The 16,355-nt window shown below is 43.7% G+C and overlaps 1 protein-coding gene across 3 annotated transcripts in view; it reads left to right on the top strand.

The window, feature by feature from the left end:
* The first annotated feature begins 2,275 nt into the window (after nucleotides 1–2,275).
* The window catches only part of rhot1 (ras homolog family member T1), a 59,684-nt gene continuing 45,604 nt past the window's right edge, over nucleotides 2,276–16,355 (top strand). For 2 of the 3 annotated variants that reach the window (XM_033044112.1, XM_033044110.1), the window contains exons 1-3: nucleotides 2,367–2,640; nucleotides 12,909–12,967; nucleotides 14,695–14,776. In XM_033044112.1, the coding sequence (XP_032900003.1) occupies nucleotides 2,604–2,640; nucleotides 12,909–12,967; nucleotides 14,695–14,776 (178 nt within the window). In that variant the 5' untranslated portion in view covers nucleotides 2,367–2,603. Of the gene's footprint in view, nucleotides 2,641–12,908; nucleotides 12,968–14,694; nucleotides 14,777–16,355 lie in introns of all 3 variants that reach the window. The other variant, XM_033044113.1, reaches the window with a different exon arrangement.

The raw sequence follows: 16,355 nt of genomic DNA, 5'->3' as shown, positions 1-16,355 counted from the left end.
TATACACACATGAATAAATAAACTGGTAGTGCAAATAACAGAAAGTGTTATTTGCACTACCAGTTTATTTATTCATGTGTGTATATATTTATATCATGGTATATGGACACATTTATCTGTTTTGTAGTAAATGCCTACTATTTTCTGTGTGCTTAAGCAAAGCAAGAATTTCATTGTCCTATACAGGGACACATGACAATAAACTCACTTGAACTTGAACTTGAATATTACTGAAACCGGAGTCTAAAAGTCAATAATTTTGCGCTTATTGCTGAATTATAAAGGTTCACAAATTGTTCAACTCTCAAGAATATATCTATAGGTATTTCAAAACATTCTCATCGATAGAAAACAAAATAGCCATTATTTCATTATTACTTGGGATAACATTTTTCCGATAAGTCTATGTGTTGTTAATCTGAGCACCAAAATCTTATGCTGGATCTGTCAAGGGGAAATATTGGCCCAAATTTGTCAGAGGTTATGGGGAGAAGGCAGGAGAATGGGGTTAGGAGGGAGGGATAGATCAGCCATGATTGAATGGCAGAGTAGACCTGATGGGCCGAATGGCCTAATTCTGCTCCTATCATTTATGAACTTTATGACTTGATGGGCCGAATGGCCTAATTCTGCTCCTATCCCTTATGGATTTATGAACCAGATTAATAGGCTGAGCATATTCATATGCAATTTAACAGCTGCCAGTGAACGGCCGTTGGTCGAAGGCGCAGTCCGCGTGCCCGTTTGAATTTTGCGCAGCGTTGTGCGGCACAAGCACTATAAGATGACCTCTCATCCTTCTAAATTCCAGTGAATATAAGGCCAGTCGATCCATTCTTTCATCATACGCCAGGCCCGCCATCCCGGGAATTAACCTGGTGAACCTGGAACCCCGGTGACTTTTCCAGTTACTGGTAACTCCATTATTTTCTTCCTATTCTGACCAATGCAGTTAGGTTCTTTCTCCCTTTGTTCACTTTTTCTATTCCTCCTCTCATAAGTATATTTCTTACCATACATGTATAATTCAATACCCTCTCCCCTCCCCCGAAACCACAACATTGATCCATCTGCTAATCAGGTCGATTAAGTTCCAGGTTCACCAGGTAAATTCCCGGGATGGCGGGACTGACATAGGATGAAAGAATGGATCGACTGGGCTTATATTCACTGGAATTTAGAAGGCTGAGCGGGGATCTTATAGAAACATATAAACTTCTTAAGGGATTGGACAGACTAGATGCAGGAAAAATGTTAATCAAGAGGACAGTAGGATAACCAGGGTGGGGGAGCAACGTAGAGAGAGGGTTTGGAGGAACAAAACCAGGAACAGAATGAGGAACAGAACTCTAGGGATGGAGAGGGAGGGAAAGCAAAGGTTACTTGAAGCAAGAGGAATCAATATTCACACTGCTGGGTTGTAAACATGAGGTAACACATTTTCACCCAAAGAGTTGTGAATCTGTGGAATTCTCTGCCACAGAAGGCAGTGGAGGCCAATTCACTGGATGTTTTCAGAGAGAGTTAAGGGCCTTTCCCACTTGGGCCTCATTTACGCGACATCCTAAAAATTGGTTGGCGAGTCGTGACGCGCGCATGGTGTGTGGTGAGGCGTGGTGGCGTAGGCAGTGACGCGCGGTAGGGCGCGCGGCGCCCCAGGATTCTTGGGAAGCTCAAAATCCTCGCGTGCCACCTGCGTGATGCGCAAATGACGCCCAAGTGGGGCAGGCCCTTTAGATATAGCTCTTTGGGATAAAGGAATCAAGGGATATGGGGATAAAGCAGGAGTGGGATACTGATTTTAGATGATCAGTCACGATCACATTGAAAGGCGGTGCTGGCTCGAAGGGCCTAATAATAGCCTACTCCTGCGTCTATTTTTGTCTAAGTTTCTACACTTATCTTGTTGTAGAGATGCCAAACAGATGAACAATTATCCTGCTCCTGGGGTCATTGCCATGGGATAAGATGGTCTTCAGCCAAGGTACATCACTCCATCTAAAGGGTCCATTTTTCTATTTCTATGTTTTGTTTCCCCCCCCCCCAATGTTGTAAGGTGTCCAAGTGAAGCCTGGGGCGCTAGGCCGCGGGGGGGGGGGGGGGGAGGTGTGTGCAGGTCGACACGGTGGCTGTCGGGGACGGGGGCGCGCACGCAGCTGTCGGGGACGGGGGCGCGCACGCAGCTGTCGGGGACGGGGGCGCGCACGCAGCTGTCGGGGACGGGGGCGCGCACGCAGCTGCCGGGGGCACGCGCGCTAGTGTCGGGGACGGGGGCGCGCACGCAGCTGCCGGGGGCGCGCACGCACGCACGCACGCACGGAGGGCTAACGACGGCAGCGAGGAGGAGGAAGGGGAGGGTGGGGGGTTGGAGAGACAGGGGCGGGAATGGAGCGGGGAGTAACCGCGATCTCTGGCCTTTGAAGGAAGCCTGATCCTCCTGGGTGGGAGTGAGTGGAAGGCGGGAGGGAGGGGGAGTGTTCGCCGCCGACAATTCCCGCCTGGAGAAGGAGCAACCCGGCCTGGGCCCCGAGTCTCCCCGCAGCCTCTCCCGGCCGTGCGGGCCGCGGCTCCCGCTCCCGCTGCTCCAGGCCCCGGCGGCCGCCATGAGGAAGGACGTGAGGATTCTGCTGGTTGGAGAACGTGAGTGGGGAGCGGGGAGGGTGCAGGGCCCCGGGACATGGGGGTCTCTCTCTCCCTCCCTCTTCCCTCTCTCCCCCGCCGCCTCCATGGAACATACATGTCCCCGCACCAATGACCTTCCCACCGGCTCAAGCCCTGCAAGGTGTCGGGACACAGCCGAGCACACATGCATTCATTTTCCTCTCCTATCCGGGAATGAATTGACATATTTTTTTAGCCTTGCTCTTGTTGCAGCTCTTTCCCCCCCCCCTGCTCCAAATTCCTCTGTGCGGCATCTCTCCCGGCAACACGCCACAGTTTACTGCCATCCCGGCATCTTTCTCTTTTCAGCGTGGTTGTGCATTCAGTGTGAGTGGTGTGAGTCGCAAGCTGGATGCACTCCACCCACACCTACCTCGTGTGCTGTCACCAAGGGGTAGATCAGCTGTTCTGAAGTCCCGTCCTGAACGTCAGCTGCTCTGGCTCTGACCTGAAGAATTCTTCTGACGCTGAGATTTTCCATTTCTCCACTCATTGCAATAGTTGGGAAATGACATGGAAAAATATGTTTCACTCCTTCCTATCCAGTAGTCTGGAGGATGGAGTGTAATTATAGCCATTTCCCCCAGTCTTAGAATTTATCTTATCCTTCACTATTCTTCCCCCCCAACAAATCAATGTCACTCTCTTTCTCCCCATGGTCTTGTGCCTCTCTCCTTCCACTCCCTGAACAAGTATCTGTCTATTAGTCAGTAGGTAGCTCTCTCACCTTTGGATCAAAAGATCACGAGGTGGCACAGTGGTGCAGCTGGCAGAGCTGCTGCTTTACAGTGTAGGAAGGAATTGCAGATGCTGGTTTCAACCGAAGATAGAGACAAAATGCTGGTGTATCTCAGTGGGGCAGACAGCATCTCTGGAGAGGAGGATTTCAGGTTGAGACCCTTCTTCAGACTAGTCAGACTATCTCTCGTTTCCCATTGACTAGTCTAAAGAAGGGTCTTGACCCAAAACGTCACCTATTCCTTCTCTCCAGAGATGATGCCTGTCCCGCTGAGTTACCCCAGCATCTGCTGCCCTTACTCTGCTAGAGATCCAGGTTCGATCCTGACCTTGGATGCCGTCTGTGTGGAGTTTGCACGTTCTTCCTGTGGGTCTGACCATGTGGGTTTCCTCCGGGTGCACCGGTTTCCTCACACGCCCCCAAAGGCATGAGTTTGCAGGTTAAATGCCCACTATAAATTGCTCCTAGTGTGTAGGGAGTGGATGTGAAAGTGGGATAACTTAGAACTAGTGTGAACGGGTGATCCATGGCTGGTGTGGAGTCGATTTGCTGAAGGGCATGTTTCCATGCTTTATCTTTAAAAAAATTTAAACTACATTCCAGAATCTATTTTATCTGCTGCAGATTAAGGGTGAATGTACAAATGTTCCATGGCACTGTTAAGAGAGCAATAAGTTTTCTGGCTGCTATTTATCACAGACATCAAGTTATTTATGAAAAAACATACCATGAACTTTTTTTCTGACAGCACAAGAAATTATGTGTATTTATATGGGATTTTACACAATAGTGCAAAAAAAAAAAATACAATGTCCTATTTCTCCACTCTCACCATCGACGGCACCACTGTCTCCCCATCTCCCCAGGCCTGCAACCTTGGCGTGATCTTTGATTCCATCCTCTCTCTTGAGCCTCACATCCGCCATGTCATTAAAACCTCCTTCTTTCATCTCCGCAACATCGCCAAACTCAGACCCTCTCTCACACCGCCCGCTGCTGAAAGACTCATCCATGCCTTCATCTCCTCCCGACTGGACTATTGCAACTTACTTCTCCTTGGCATCAGCTCCACCTACATCAACCGACTCCAACTGGTCCAGAACGCAGCCGCCCGACTCATCGCCCACATCAAATCCTGGCATCACATCACTCCAGTCCTCAAACAACTTCACTGGCTTCCCATCTCCCACCGGATCACCTACAAAATCCTGATCCTCACCTACAAAGCCCTCCACCATCTGGCCCCCCCATATCTCACTGACCTCCTCTCCCCCTACCAACCCTCACGGTCCCTCAGATCCACATCAGCCGGTCTCCTCTCCATCCACAAGTCCAACCTCCGCAGTTTTGGGGACAGAGCCTTCTCCAGGGCAGCTCCCAGGCTCTGGAACTCCCTCCCCCAACTGATCCGCAATTCCGTGTCCCTCACCATCTTCCAGTCCCGCCTCAAGACCCATCTCTTCACCTCTGCCTATCCTTAGCCCCACGTCCTCCTCCCTTTTCATCTGTGCATTAATTGCCTCATACTGTGTTTTGTATTGAATTCTGTCTTTACTTTGTGTACTAGTCATGTCTCTACTATTTATTTCATTCCCCTTAAATGTTTTTCCTCTACCTGCTAAATTTTTGTAAGTTGTCCTTGAGACTCTTGAAAGGCGCCCATAAATAAAATGTATTATTATTATTTATGTATAACCATTTGTCAGTCCAGAAAAATGGGAGTAGCCACCTTGCAGGCGATATGGTCGACAAGCAGTGCTGAAAGAAAGTTGTGCTGTTTACATGGACTTTAGCAAGGCCTTTGACAAGGTCCATCATGGTAGGCTAGTCTGGAAGGTTAGATCACATGAAGTCCAAGAAGAGTTGGCCATTTGGATTAAAAATTAGCTTGACGGAAGGAGTGAAAGGGTAGTTGTGTAGACTTGTTTATGTAATTAAGGTTGGTGCCGCATGGGTCAGTGCTGGGTCCACTGCCGTTTGTTATATACATTAGTAATTTGTATGATAATGTCATTACCTTTTGTAGTAAATTTGCAGATGACACCTACGTTGGTGGAACAGTAGACAGTGAGGAAGGATATCTAAGTTTACAACAAGGTCTTGATCAGTTGGGTTGGTGCTATGTCTGAGTTAAGCAGCTGTGATAGGTTCTGAGGGTAGTATGTATAATGGGTGTCAAAAGGGAATAAGCAATGTTTGTTCTTAGAATATTTCAGTGGATCATTCTTGCAGTGTGTAAGAAGGAACTGCAGATGCTGGTACAAACTGAAGATAGACACAAAAAGCTGGAGTAAATCAGTGGGACAGGCAGCATCTTTGGAGAGAAGGAATGGGTGATGTTTTGGGGCGAGGCCCGGAGGAAGAAGTGCCATCAGAATTGGTTTGAATAATAGTGACAGAATTGATGTTCAAGTGGGGACCACCAACAGTGACAACATCTGCTTTCTACATTACACCCAAAGCTAGGAAAGAATCACATTCGACCATTGACCACAACCTGAGGCATTTATGTGTTTCTGCTGATACCACGCACCTTTCTACTAATTCTCTGCCTACCCCGTGTCTTGTTTAGTTTATTATTACTTGTTCTGTGTGCTATCCAGTGAAATAGTACTATACAATCACTCATACATGTAAAAGTGTGAAACAATTGTAAATAGATCCTCTTTAGAACGGAGACGAGGAAACACTTTTTCTCACAGAGAGGCCTCAGAGGGCGGTGGAGGCCCGTTCTCTGGATGCTTTCAAGAGAGAGCTAGATAGGGCTCTTAAAAATAGCATTCAGGTGATATGGGGAGAAGGCAGGAACGTGATACTGATTGGGGATGATCAGCCATGATCATGTTGAATGGTGGTGCTGGCTCGAAGGGCCGAATGGCCTACTCCTGCACCTATTGTCTATTGTCTCTTCATGGACAGCACACAAAACGTTGCCATGTTCTGGCGCAATCTCATGGGCCGGAAATGGTTTAACTAATGTCTGATCCACATGCTAGCCACAGAGGATTGTTGACAAACTGTGGGTGTGATGCGTGCTGGTCAAAATAGAACAAAACTGGTTATTTGACAGGACTTTACTTGGAAGCAATTTTATAATAGTGGCGAAGATTGAAGCATAGTACAGGTAATACATATAAAGAGATTTTTTGCTTGTGCATGCTGAAATATACATTGAACGTATAGCACAGGATTAGTGGCTTTCACTGACAATCTTAGTGCCGAACATGAAGCCAAGTTAATCTTCTGTGTCTACACATGATCTATAATCCTCCATTGCAAGAGTCCAGTGTTTAATCGCCACCGATACGGAACATTGAAATTCTTACTTGCAGCAACTCAACAGGTCTGTAAACACAGTAATCAATAGATAATATAATAAACAAAAAAAGTGAAATAAATGGGGAAAAACCCCCCAATATTAGTGCAAAACAAAACCAAAGCCCGAAGTCTCTAGTGCAACCAAGATAGTTTGTAGTTCCCTGCATATCCAAGTTCCCAGCTAAAAGCCTCTTAAATGCTATTATCTTATCTGCTTCCACCATGACCTCTGGCAGGAGTCCCAAGTTATGTGTAAAACAAACTTGCTCTGTACATCTCCTTTAAACTTTCCTCCTCTATCTTAAAGCTATACCCTCTAATCTTTGATATTTCCATCCTGGGGGAGAGGATGCGACTATCTCTCTGAATCTCATATTTTATATACTTCTATCAGGTCTCCCTCAACCTCCAAAACTCCTGGAAAAAAACAATCCAAATTTGTCCAACCACTCCTTATAGCTAATACCCTGTAATCCAAACAGCAATGTGGTAAACCACTTCTTTACCCTCTCCAAAGCTTCCACACCCTCCTTGTAATGGGGCAATCAAAATTGCGTACAATACTCCAAATGTGATTAACCTAAGATATAACACTGAAACATGACTCCTTAACTGTTGTACTCAATGCCTGGACTGATGAAGGCAAGCTAACCAATGCCGCCTTGACCGCTATACTTGTGTGGTCATTTTCAGGGAACGATGGACTTGGACCCCAAAGTCCTACTGTATATCAATGCTCTTGAGGAGCTTACTATTAACTGTGTACTTTTCCTTTGCATTTGACCTCACAAAGAGTAGCACCTCACACTTGCTGGGATTAAACTACATCTGCCATTTCTCTGTCCATTGATCCAAATCCCACAAAGTCCTTTGACAGCCTTCCTCGTTGTCCTAAATCTATTAATCAGAATTAAAAACGTACTCGTGCATAGTGCGGTCTCTCAAACTGCGTGGAATCAATTGACATGTTGGCATAAATTGCAGGTAGCAGTGAAATATTTGGAAATGTGGAGCAGATTATTTATTACTTATGGCTTCAGATTGTTGTTCAGCTTTCCTGTAATTTAGTTGGTCAGTTAGGTGCGACAGACACATCGGATGGAGGAGCCCAGCATGGTGGAACTTATTATAATATACAGGATTAATGAATTCTGTGGCTGAAATTTTACATGTTATAGTTCAAAGGCTTTGCACGATGTAACTGATTTTATAAAATACATGAACTGCAAATTTCGTAATGCCTTTTATGCCCCCACTTTATCGTAAATATGCAACCTGTTTTTGCTACACACAAACTTAGTATATGTCACCAACACCAGTTGAAAAGATTTATTAAAAGTTTGGACTTGATAAACTTTTTTCTCTTGATTCTCAAAATCCACATTGCTGGCAAGACCAACTCGTGTTGCCCCAACCTAATTAGCTGCGAGAAAGTGGCTTCAAGATAATTGTAGTACAACTGAATGCAACTGTCTAGCAAGCTAAAGGGCAGGGAAGAGATAACTACTTTAGTGTGGATCCTGGAGCCATACCAGCTGAAGATGTCAGATTTTATTTGCTAACAGGCATGAGTGAACCAGAAAAGATTATGGCAGTGCAGTAGCTTCTTGGTTATCATTGCAGAGAGTAGATTTACTTTGAATTAAGAGAATTTAAATCAAATAATTAGTTGTTGTGGTGGGTTTCAAAATCATATCTTTGAATATTTGCCTAGTCCTCTGGATTACTAGTCCTGTAATGTGACCACTGTGCCACTGTTATTTTTTAACAATGCTGGCTGTCAGCTTGTCCCATTATTGTCTATGTTGGTGCTGCATGTTAATGTGGGAAATTCAGGATTTTGATCCAACGAAAATAATGTGTAAACGATATTTATCCAGTTAATTGTGTCAGTCGGAGAATTTGATAATGGAGGCTTTAAAGCTGGAAATACTTTGAAAGTAATCTTTAAGTTTCTGTGATGCAGTTTTTTATTGATGATGAATATTTATTTTGTCTACCTCTTTAGTTATTATAGCATATAATTTTGTCTAACAAGGTGCCTGGTAGCTTCCTCGCAAATTTCTGCCAAAACCATTAAGCTACTCATAAGTTAAGTCAAGGTTTCAATGTCAGTTTATTGTCACATGTACCAATTAAGGTACAGTGATATGGGAATGACCATACATCCAAACAAAGAAATAAGCAAGAAGACACACAACTACAAAAAAGTTAACATAAACATCCACCACAGCGGATTCCCCACGTTCCTCACTGATGGAAGGCATCACAGTTCCTCTTTATTCTCCTGCGGTCAGGGCAGTCAGCCCCCGCATCCGGCGATCGAAGCTCCCGCGTCGGGGAGAATGAAACACCTGCAGCTTGGAGTCCCCGATATCGGTCTTTAATCAGAGACCACGGGCTCCGCGAAGTTAAAGTCCCGCAGGCTCCCACAGTTGGAGTCCCAAAGACGACCCCCGACAGGGATTGCGAACTCCGTGATGGTAAGTCCGCAGGCTCCCGCGATGGAGCTCCCTGTTGATCTCCAGCAAAGACCACCAACTCCACGATGTTAGGCCGCAGTGCAGACGGAGATACAATACGGAAAAAATTGCATCTCCGTCGCGGTAAGAGATTAGAAAAAGTCGCGGTAAGAGATTAGAAAATCTCTTTTTAGAGATTAGAAAACCCCAACTCTCCTCCCACCCCCCACATACAACAAGTTAAAGAACATTTAAAAACATACATTTAACACGTACAAAACAGACACAAAGAAGGAAAGGACAGATAAACTGTTGGCGAGGCACCCATTGCTGGTTCAAATTCAAGTCCAGTTTATTGGCAGATGCACAAGTATGGTGAGGTGCAGGTACAATGAAAATTCTGCTTGCAACAGAATCACAGGCATGTAGACTCAGACTGTACATGAAAACATAAAATTATGCAAACCAGTAATAAACGGCTCACCGGCAAATTGATTGCTGCATGCACTTGTGGAACAGTTACTGCAATTTAAGTAATCTTCTCCCAAGCTTTTGTTTGGAAAGTGCTCCTTGGTGACCAAATCAGAAGAGCTGAGTTAACAATGGCTTTCTGAACAGTATTATCTATCTGAGAGTATTTATTGTTCAGAGGTGCAGTAACTGTAATTATGTTGACAGTGAACTGGTGTGAACTTCACTCTATCTGCAGGGTTTTTGATTGGAGTTGGTGAAGTATGCTGTTGTGGATTGAGAACAGGTTAACGGACTGGAAATTGGCTTTTATAAAAGAATATTTAATATAGTTTTGTAGGTGGTTTGGCCACCTTTTTATGGGTTATGCTGTGGTTTGTAGGTCGCCCTATGTTTTGTTACACCTGCTTGGAATTGCATCAGAGGTAAAAAAAGATATAAAACACTGGGGTAACTCAGGGGTCAGGCAGCATCTCTGGAGAACTTGAATAGATGACATTTTGGATCGGTCCGTTGTTTAGACTGATTGTAGCGTGGGGGAGAGAGGTGGGGGCGAGCATGTGACGGCTGGTAAGAGGGGCTTGATTAGCAGATGGTTGGTTAATAGCCAGAGATGAAAAGATAAAAGGCGGTGAGATAAGGAGAGAAGATGCATGAAATGTGAAACCAGGGGAAGGGATTTAGGTGGGAGGGGAGGTAGAGGGGAAAGGAGGATCGGGATTGTTGAAGAAATGGGTGCGCACCAAGGTGGGGCACAGGGAAGAGAGAGGGGATAAAAGTGACAGTATGTTTATTGGTTAGCTACCTGAAATTGGAGAATTTAATGACCATGCTGTTGGCTCGTAGGCTACTCAAGCGGAATATGAGGTGTAATTCCTCCAGTTTCCACGTGGCCTCACTCTGGAGTGTAATATCCTATCATTTCTGATTCCATTCCATGCATTGATGCAAACATGTGTACTGTTAACACAAGCACAGATACAAATCTAGAACGTGAAAGGTCATTCAGCTACTCAGTCCTACATCCTTCAGTCACTCTCTTTCAAAATGTGTTCTCTACAACACACTTCTATATTAAATTAGAATGTCTAATTTATTGTTGCTCAGACCGTGTGAATTTAATACTCATGATCCACTATTGTTTAAGAAATTCAATCTGTACACAAATTGCTCAATTTGAGAACTGTCCATCAGCGCCCACTAAGTAAGTAAGTTTATTGGCCAAGTATTCACATACAAGGAATTTGCCTTGGTGCTCCACCCACAAGTAACAACATGACATACAGTGACAGTTACGAATGACTCAGAAAACACTAAACATTAACAATAATAAAACATTAATGATAAAATACCATTGATCAAACATGTGATCCAAAAAAATACCAGATCAAAGAGAGACTACAGATGTTTGGCTGTTGAGTAGAGCAACTACTCGTGGATAAAAACTGGTTTTATGTCTGGCTATGGCAGCTTTGACATCTGGATTCACATCATCCTGATACTGGAAATAGCACAGGTCCCAGAACAGAACCCTTGGGCACGTCATCGGTTACTAATCTCCCAGGCTAAATATTTTTAGTATCTCATCGTCCACTGTGTTCTCTTTACAAATTTAGCATTATGCTTTCTTCCTGATCTAACCTTAGAAACATTGCTAAAGATTCTTTGGAAAGTACCTTTATACATTATGTATCTAAAATTAAACTTCATCCTGCTGAAGCCTGTGCTGATAGTATGCAAAGTACCTACTCAAAGCATCATGCATGATTAGTTTAGTTTCGAGATACAGCGCGGAAACAGGCCGTTCGGCCCACCGAGTCCATGCCAACCAGTGATCCCCACACATTAACACTATCCTACACACACTAGGGACAAATTACATGTATACCAAGCCAATTAACCTACAAACCTGTACATCTTTGGAGTGTGGGAGGAAACCGAAGATCTTGGAGAAAACCCATGCTGTCACAGGAGAGCGTATAGTTGAACCCGGGCCTCCGGCGCCGCAAGCGTTGTAAGGCAGCAACTTGTATACAGCAATCAGTTTATATACATAGCACAATCACACTGAAGTACAAGAGTGTATGAATAGTAGATTGCACCAAGTCAGTACACAATACCTTTGATTTAAACAAGCATCTGCAGTTCTTTCCTACAGATACAGTATTAATGGAGGACGAGAGTCACTTGGATTTTTGGTACATCAGTGAGTACATCAGATGGTTGCGAAGGCAGATTCTGGTTGAATTGAGTTTTTCGTACAAATCCGACAGTGGCCTAAATATAAGCTTGCTGGGTTTTGTGCTGGCATAAGATGTTGAGCATGCAGAGATTCAGAAGGGTGAGATAGGCCATGTACAAGTGAGAACAGGTTGGGAATTGAGGTAATTAGAATTTTTTTGATTGCAGATAGCAAGTCAAGAGTGTTTTATTGTCATATGTCCCAGATAGGACAATGAAATTCTTACTTGCTGCAGCACAACAGAATGTGTAAACATAGTACATAACGGGAGAAAAAAAGTTCAGTGTGTGTATACACATGCACGCATACTCAATAAATAAACAAGTATAGTGCAATAATAATAATAGTCTGTTGTAGCTCAGAGCTTATTTGTTGTCATGTTTAATAGCCTGATGGCTGTAGGGAAGAAGCTGTTCCTGAACCTGGTTGTTACAGTTTTCAGGCACCTTCTTCCCGATGGCAATGGTGAGATTGTGTGGCCAGGATGGTGTGGGTTTTTGATGATGTTGGCTGCCTTTTTGAGGCAGCGACTTCGATAGATCCCTTCGATGGTGGGGAGGTCAGTACTGCAATCCAGCCGCTGGATTGCAGCACTGGAAAAACATTTGAGGGGTCGCTGTATAGACTGAATAAAGACAGTTCTGTGTATCCCACTGAAAGGCAAATGTAGCTCGGACCCATGCAAGTTCCCAATGTCACAAATGGGGAATTGCGATGTGCTTGTAAGAGTTGTTGTCCCTCTCAAGGAATTCTTCAATAGCCTGCTGCTCGGCTCCCTGGGAATAACATATTCATAATTCCCTGTTTTCTTTATTTTAAGTAAACCTCTTTGGGAGAATTGTGAATGTGAAAGTTATTAAGCAGACAGTTACTGAAAGCATGCGGTTATATGTGCGTTTGAATAGGGTCCTTACTACGTCACTAGGTATTAGCAATGAGTCATAAACTTGCTGGTGAACTATCTGATATGCGGACAGGTGATTGTGAATAAAGTTATTTATTTTCCTTTGTGCAGCTAAGGTTGGGAAGACATCTTTGATTATGTCTCTGGTCAGTGAAGAGTTTCCTGAAGAGGTAGGTGGATTGTTTTTTTCTTAAATTTTGGCATTGTGTCCCTATTTGAACCTTGACCTTATTGTCAGGCTATTGAACTCAACTTAAACAAAACTCTGAATATTAATAGCCCATTATCTGTTTATTTGCATTTATCCATTTTATTTATTCATGTGTGTATATATTTATACAATGGTATATGGACACACTGATCTGTTCTGTATTCATGCCTTCTATAATTCTGTTGTGCTGAAGCAAAGCAAGAATTTGATTGTCCTATCTGGGACACATGACAATAAACTCTCTTGAAGCTTGAATCTTGAGCTGGTGTAATTACTTTGCTGTGTTGATTCTCTTTTCACAGCCTAACAAATCTATAAAAAATGCTTTTGACTGTTGCCCACGCCTCCTTCCTTCCTTGCATTCACTGAAACCTAAAGTCCTGCTCACAAGGTGCTTTGTAGTTCGCTATCTTTACCTGCCATTCATTATAATAATAATAATAATACACTTTATTGTCATTGTAAATACATACAACGACATTTCAGACGCACTGCCCGAGCATTACAGCTCTTCTAGTGTACTGTGGTATGCAAGCTTTGAACTGACGTTTTAATTTTGTCTGATCGTGCAGCTACTTGTTCATCCTGTCGCACTCTTTGAAAGTTATCTGCAGAACAATCGAAAATTACATCTTAGAAAAAGACTTGGTTGCGCAGCGGTAGAGTTGCTGCCTTACAGCGCTTGCGGCGCCATAGACCCAGGTTCGATCCCGACTACGGGTGCTGTCAGTACGGAGTTTGTACGTTCTCCCCGTGACCGCGTGGGTTTTCTCTGAGATCTTCGGTTTCCTCCCACACTCCAAAGATGTGCAGGTTTGTAGGCTAATTGGCTTGGTGTAATGTAAATTGTTCCAAGTAGTAGGATAGTGTTAATGCACAGGGATCGCTGCTCGGTGCGGATTCGGTGGGCCGAAGGGCCCGTTTCCGCGCTGTATCTCTAAAGTAAAAAAACTAAATTAAACTGCTTTTCATATCCAGTGATAATTTTCCAATAAAAATATTAATTTTTGGAAGGTCTCATTGCAAACTGCAGAAAATCAATCTGTGACCAGATTTCATCCTTCTCAGCCTGACAGCCAGCCTCATGCAAAGATTTTTACTTCACACTCATCAAGAAAAACGATGGAAACTAGCTCTTCCAACAACCACCCATTAATCCTTTTCTTTATTCTCGCTACATTTTCGTCATCTCCCCAGGATCTACCATCCACCTACGCACTTGGATTTCCCCAAATCCACGAGCAATGTCCTTCGCCAAAATCCTTAGCATCAAGGCCTTAATTACACCCAGTCAACTCTTTTAGGCAAGCCATGTTGTTGACATCATACCTCCCTAAACAGACGTGGCATTTTGAACTCTGTCCAGGAATCTAGGAATCCCTGGCCCCTTATCACTGAAAGTGAAGGAGTATTCAGAGCAGCGATGAGAAGTTTGAGTGTGTGCATCAGAAACACAGGGAAGCCTAGCAAAAATCATGGAAGGATGTGGATAAGAATGGTCTAATGCAGACAAAAGAGATTGGTATAGATAAATATTGTACAACTTCCTACCTTCGTAAATGTACGTGGACTATGTTAATTATGGCCCAGCCTCTGGTTAACTCACACAGTGTGAAGTAATGCCTTTTTTTAAAACTGCTTTAAAATTACTTAGAGTTAAACATTCAACTCTTTTGTTTTTAAAAGGTTCCTCCACGAGCAGAAGAAATCACTATCCCTGCAGATGTCACTCCAGAGAAGGTCCCCACACACATAGTAGACTATTCAGGTAAAGAAGTCTTTCTTCAGATTGCATCCCAAAGTCTTTCACTTGAATTACAGCTTCTTCCCATTTTTCCAAAAGCAATATTAAAAATCACATTTGAACTTGGTATTCCTAATTTAAATAGTTCAATTATCATGAGTTACGTGTACATGCTTTAAGTGCAGTCTATTATTTTATCCCTGCTGTCACAGTCACCAACATTGAATTTAAACAGTAATTCTAGATATGATTCGATAATTCTAAACAGTAGACTCACTTTCAAATTTTTGAATTTAACTTCAGTGGCAAATTAGTCTTGTAAAAATGATTGGGAAGAAACAGAGTACTTTGAGCAATATAACTTTACTCTGCCTCACTTTGTAAAATGGTTCAATATATTCCTTTTGATGACGTTAATAATTTCATCCTGATTCATAATAATTTCATAATGACAAGTAAAATGGATGAAGGGGAGCCAGTGGATGTAGTGTATCTAGACTTTCAGATACAGATTCAGACTTTCAGAAAGCCTTTGATAAGGTCCCGCATGGGAGACTGGTGACTAAAATTAGAGCACATGGTATTGGGGGTAGGGTGTTGACATGGATAGAAAATTGGTTGGCAGACAGGAAGCAAAGAGTAGGAGTGAACGGGTCCTTTTCAGAATGGCAGGCAGTGGCGATTGGAGTGCCGCAAGGCTCGGTGTTGGGGCCGTAACTGTTTACCATATATATTAATGATTTGGAAGAGGGAATTAGGAGCAACACTAGCAAGTTTGTGGATGACACAAACATAGAAACATAGAAAATAGGTGCAGGAGTAGGCCATTCGGCCCTTCGAGCCTGCACTGCCATTCAATATGATCATGGCTGATCATCCAACTCAGTATCCTGTACCTGCCTTCTCTCCATACCCCCTGATCCCTTTAGCCACAAGGGCCACATCTAACTCCCTCTTAAATATAGCCAATGAACTGGCTCAACTACCTCAACTACCTTCTGTGGCAGAGAATTCCAGAGATTCACCAGAGATTGTGGAAAATGTTTTTCTCATCTCGGTCCTAAAAGATTTTCCCCCTTATCCTTAAACTGTGACCCCTGTGACAAAGCTGGGTGGTAGTGTGAACTGTGAAGAGGATGCTAGGAGGTTGCAGGGTGACCTGGACATGATGGGCAGATGCGTGGCAGTATAATATAGATAAATGTGAGGTTATCCACTTTGGCTAAAACAAGGGGGCAGATTATTATCTCAATGGGGTTAGGTTAGGTAAGGGGGAGGTACAGCGAGACCTGTGTGTCCTTGTACACCGGTCACTGAAAGTTGGCGTGCAGGTACAGCAGGCAGTGAAGAAAGTTAATGGAATGTTGGCCTTCATAACAAGAGGATTTCAGTATAGGAGTAGATAGATTCTTCTGCAGTTGTATAGGGCTCTGGTAAGACCACATCTGGAGTATTGCGTGCAGTTTTGGTCTCCTAATTTGAGAAAGGACATCCTTGTGATTGAGACAGTGCAGCGTAGGTTCACGAGATTGGTCCCTGGGATGGCGGGACTGTCATATGAGGAAAGATTGAAAGACTAGGCTTGTATTCACTGGAGTTTAGA

This window comes from Amblyraja radiata, chromosome 26 (assembly GCF_010909765.2).
Source record: "Amblyraja radiata isolate CabotCenter1 chromosome 26, sAmbRad1.1.pri, whole genome shotgun sequence".
NCBI lineage: Eukaryota > Metazoa > Chordata > Chondrichthyes > Rajiformes > Rajidae > Amblyraja > Amblyraja radiata.
The sequence above is the reverse complement of the archived record's forward strand: the minus strand, read 5'-3'. Positions and strand labels throughout refer to the sequence as shown.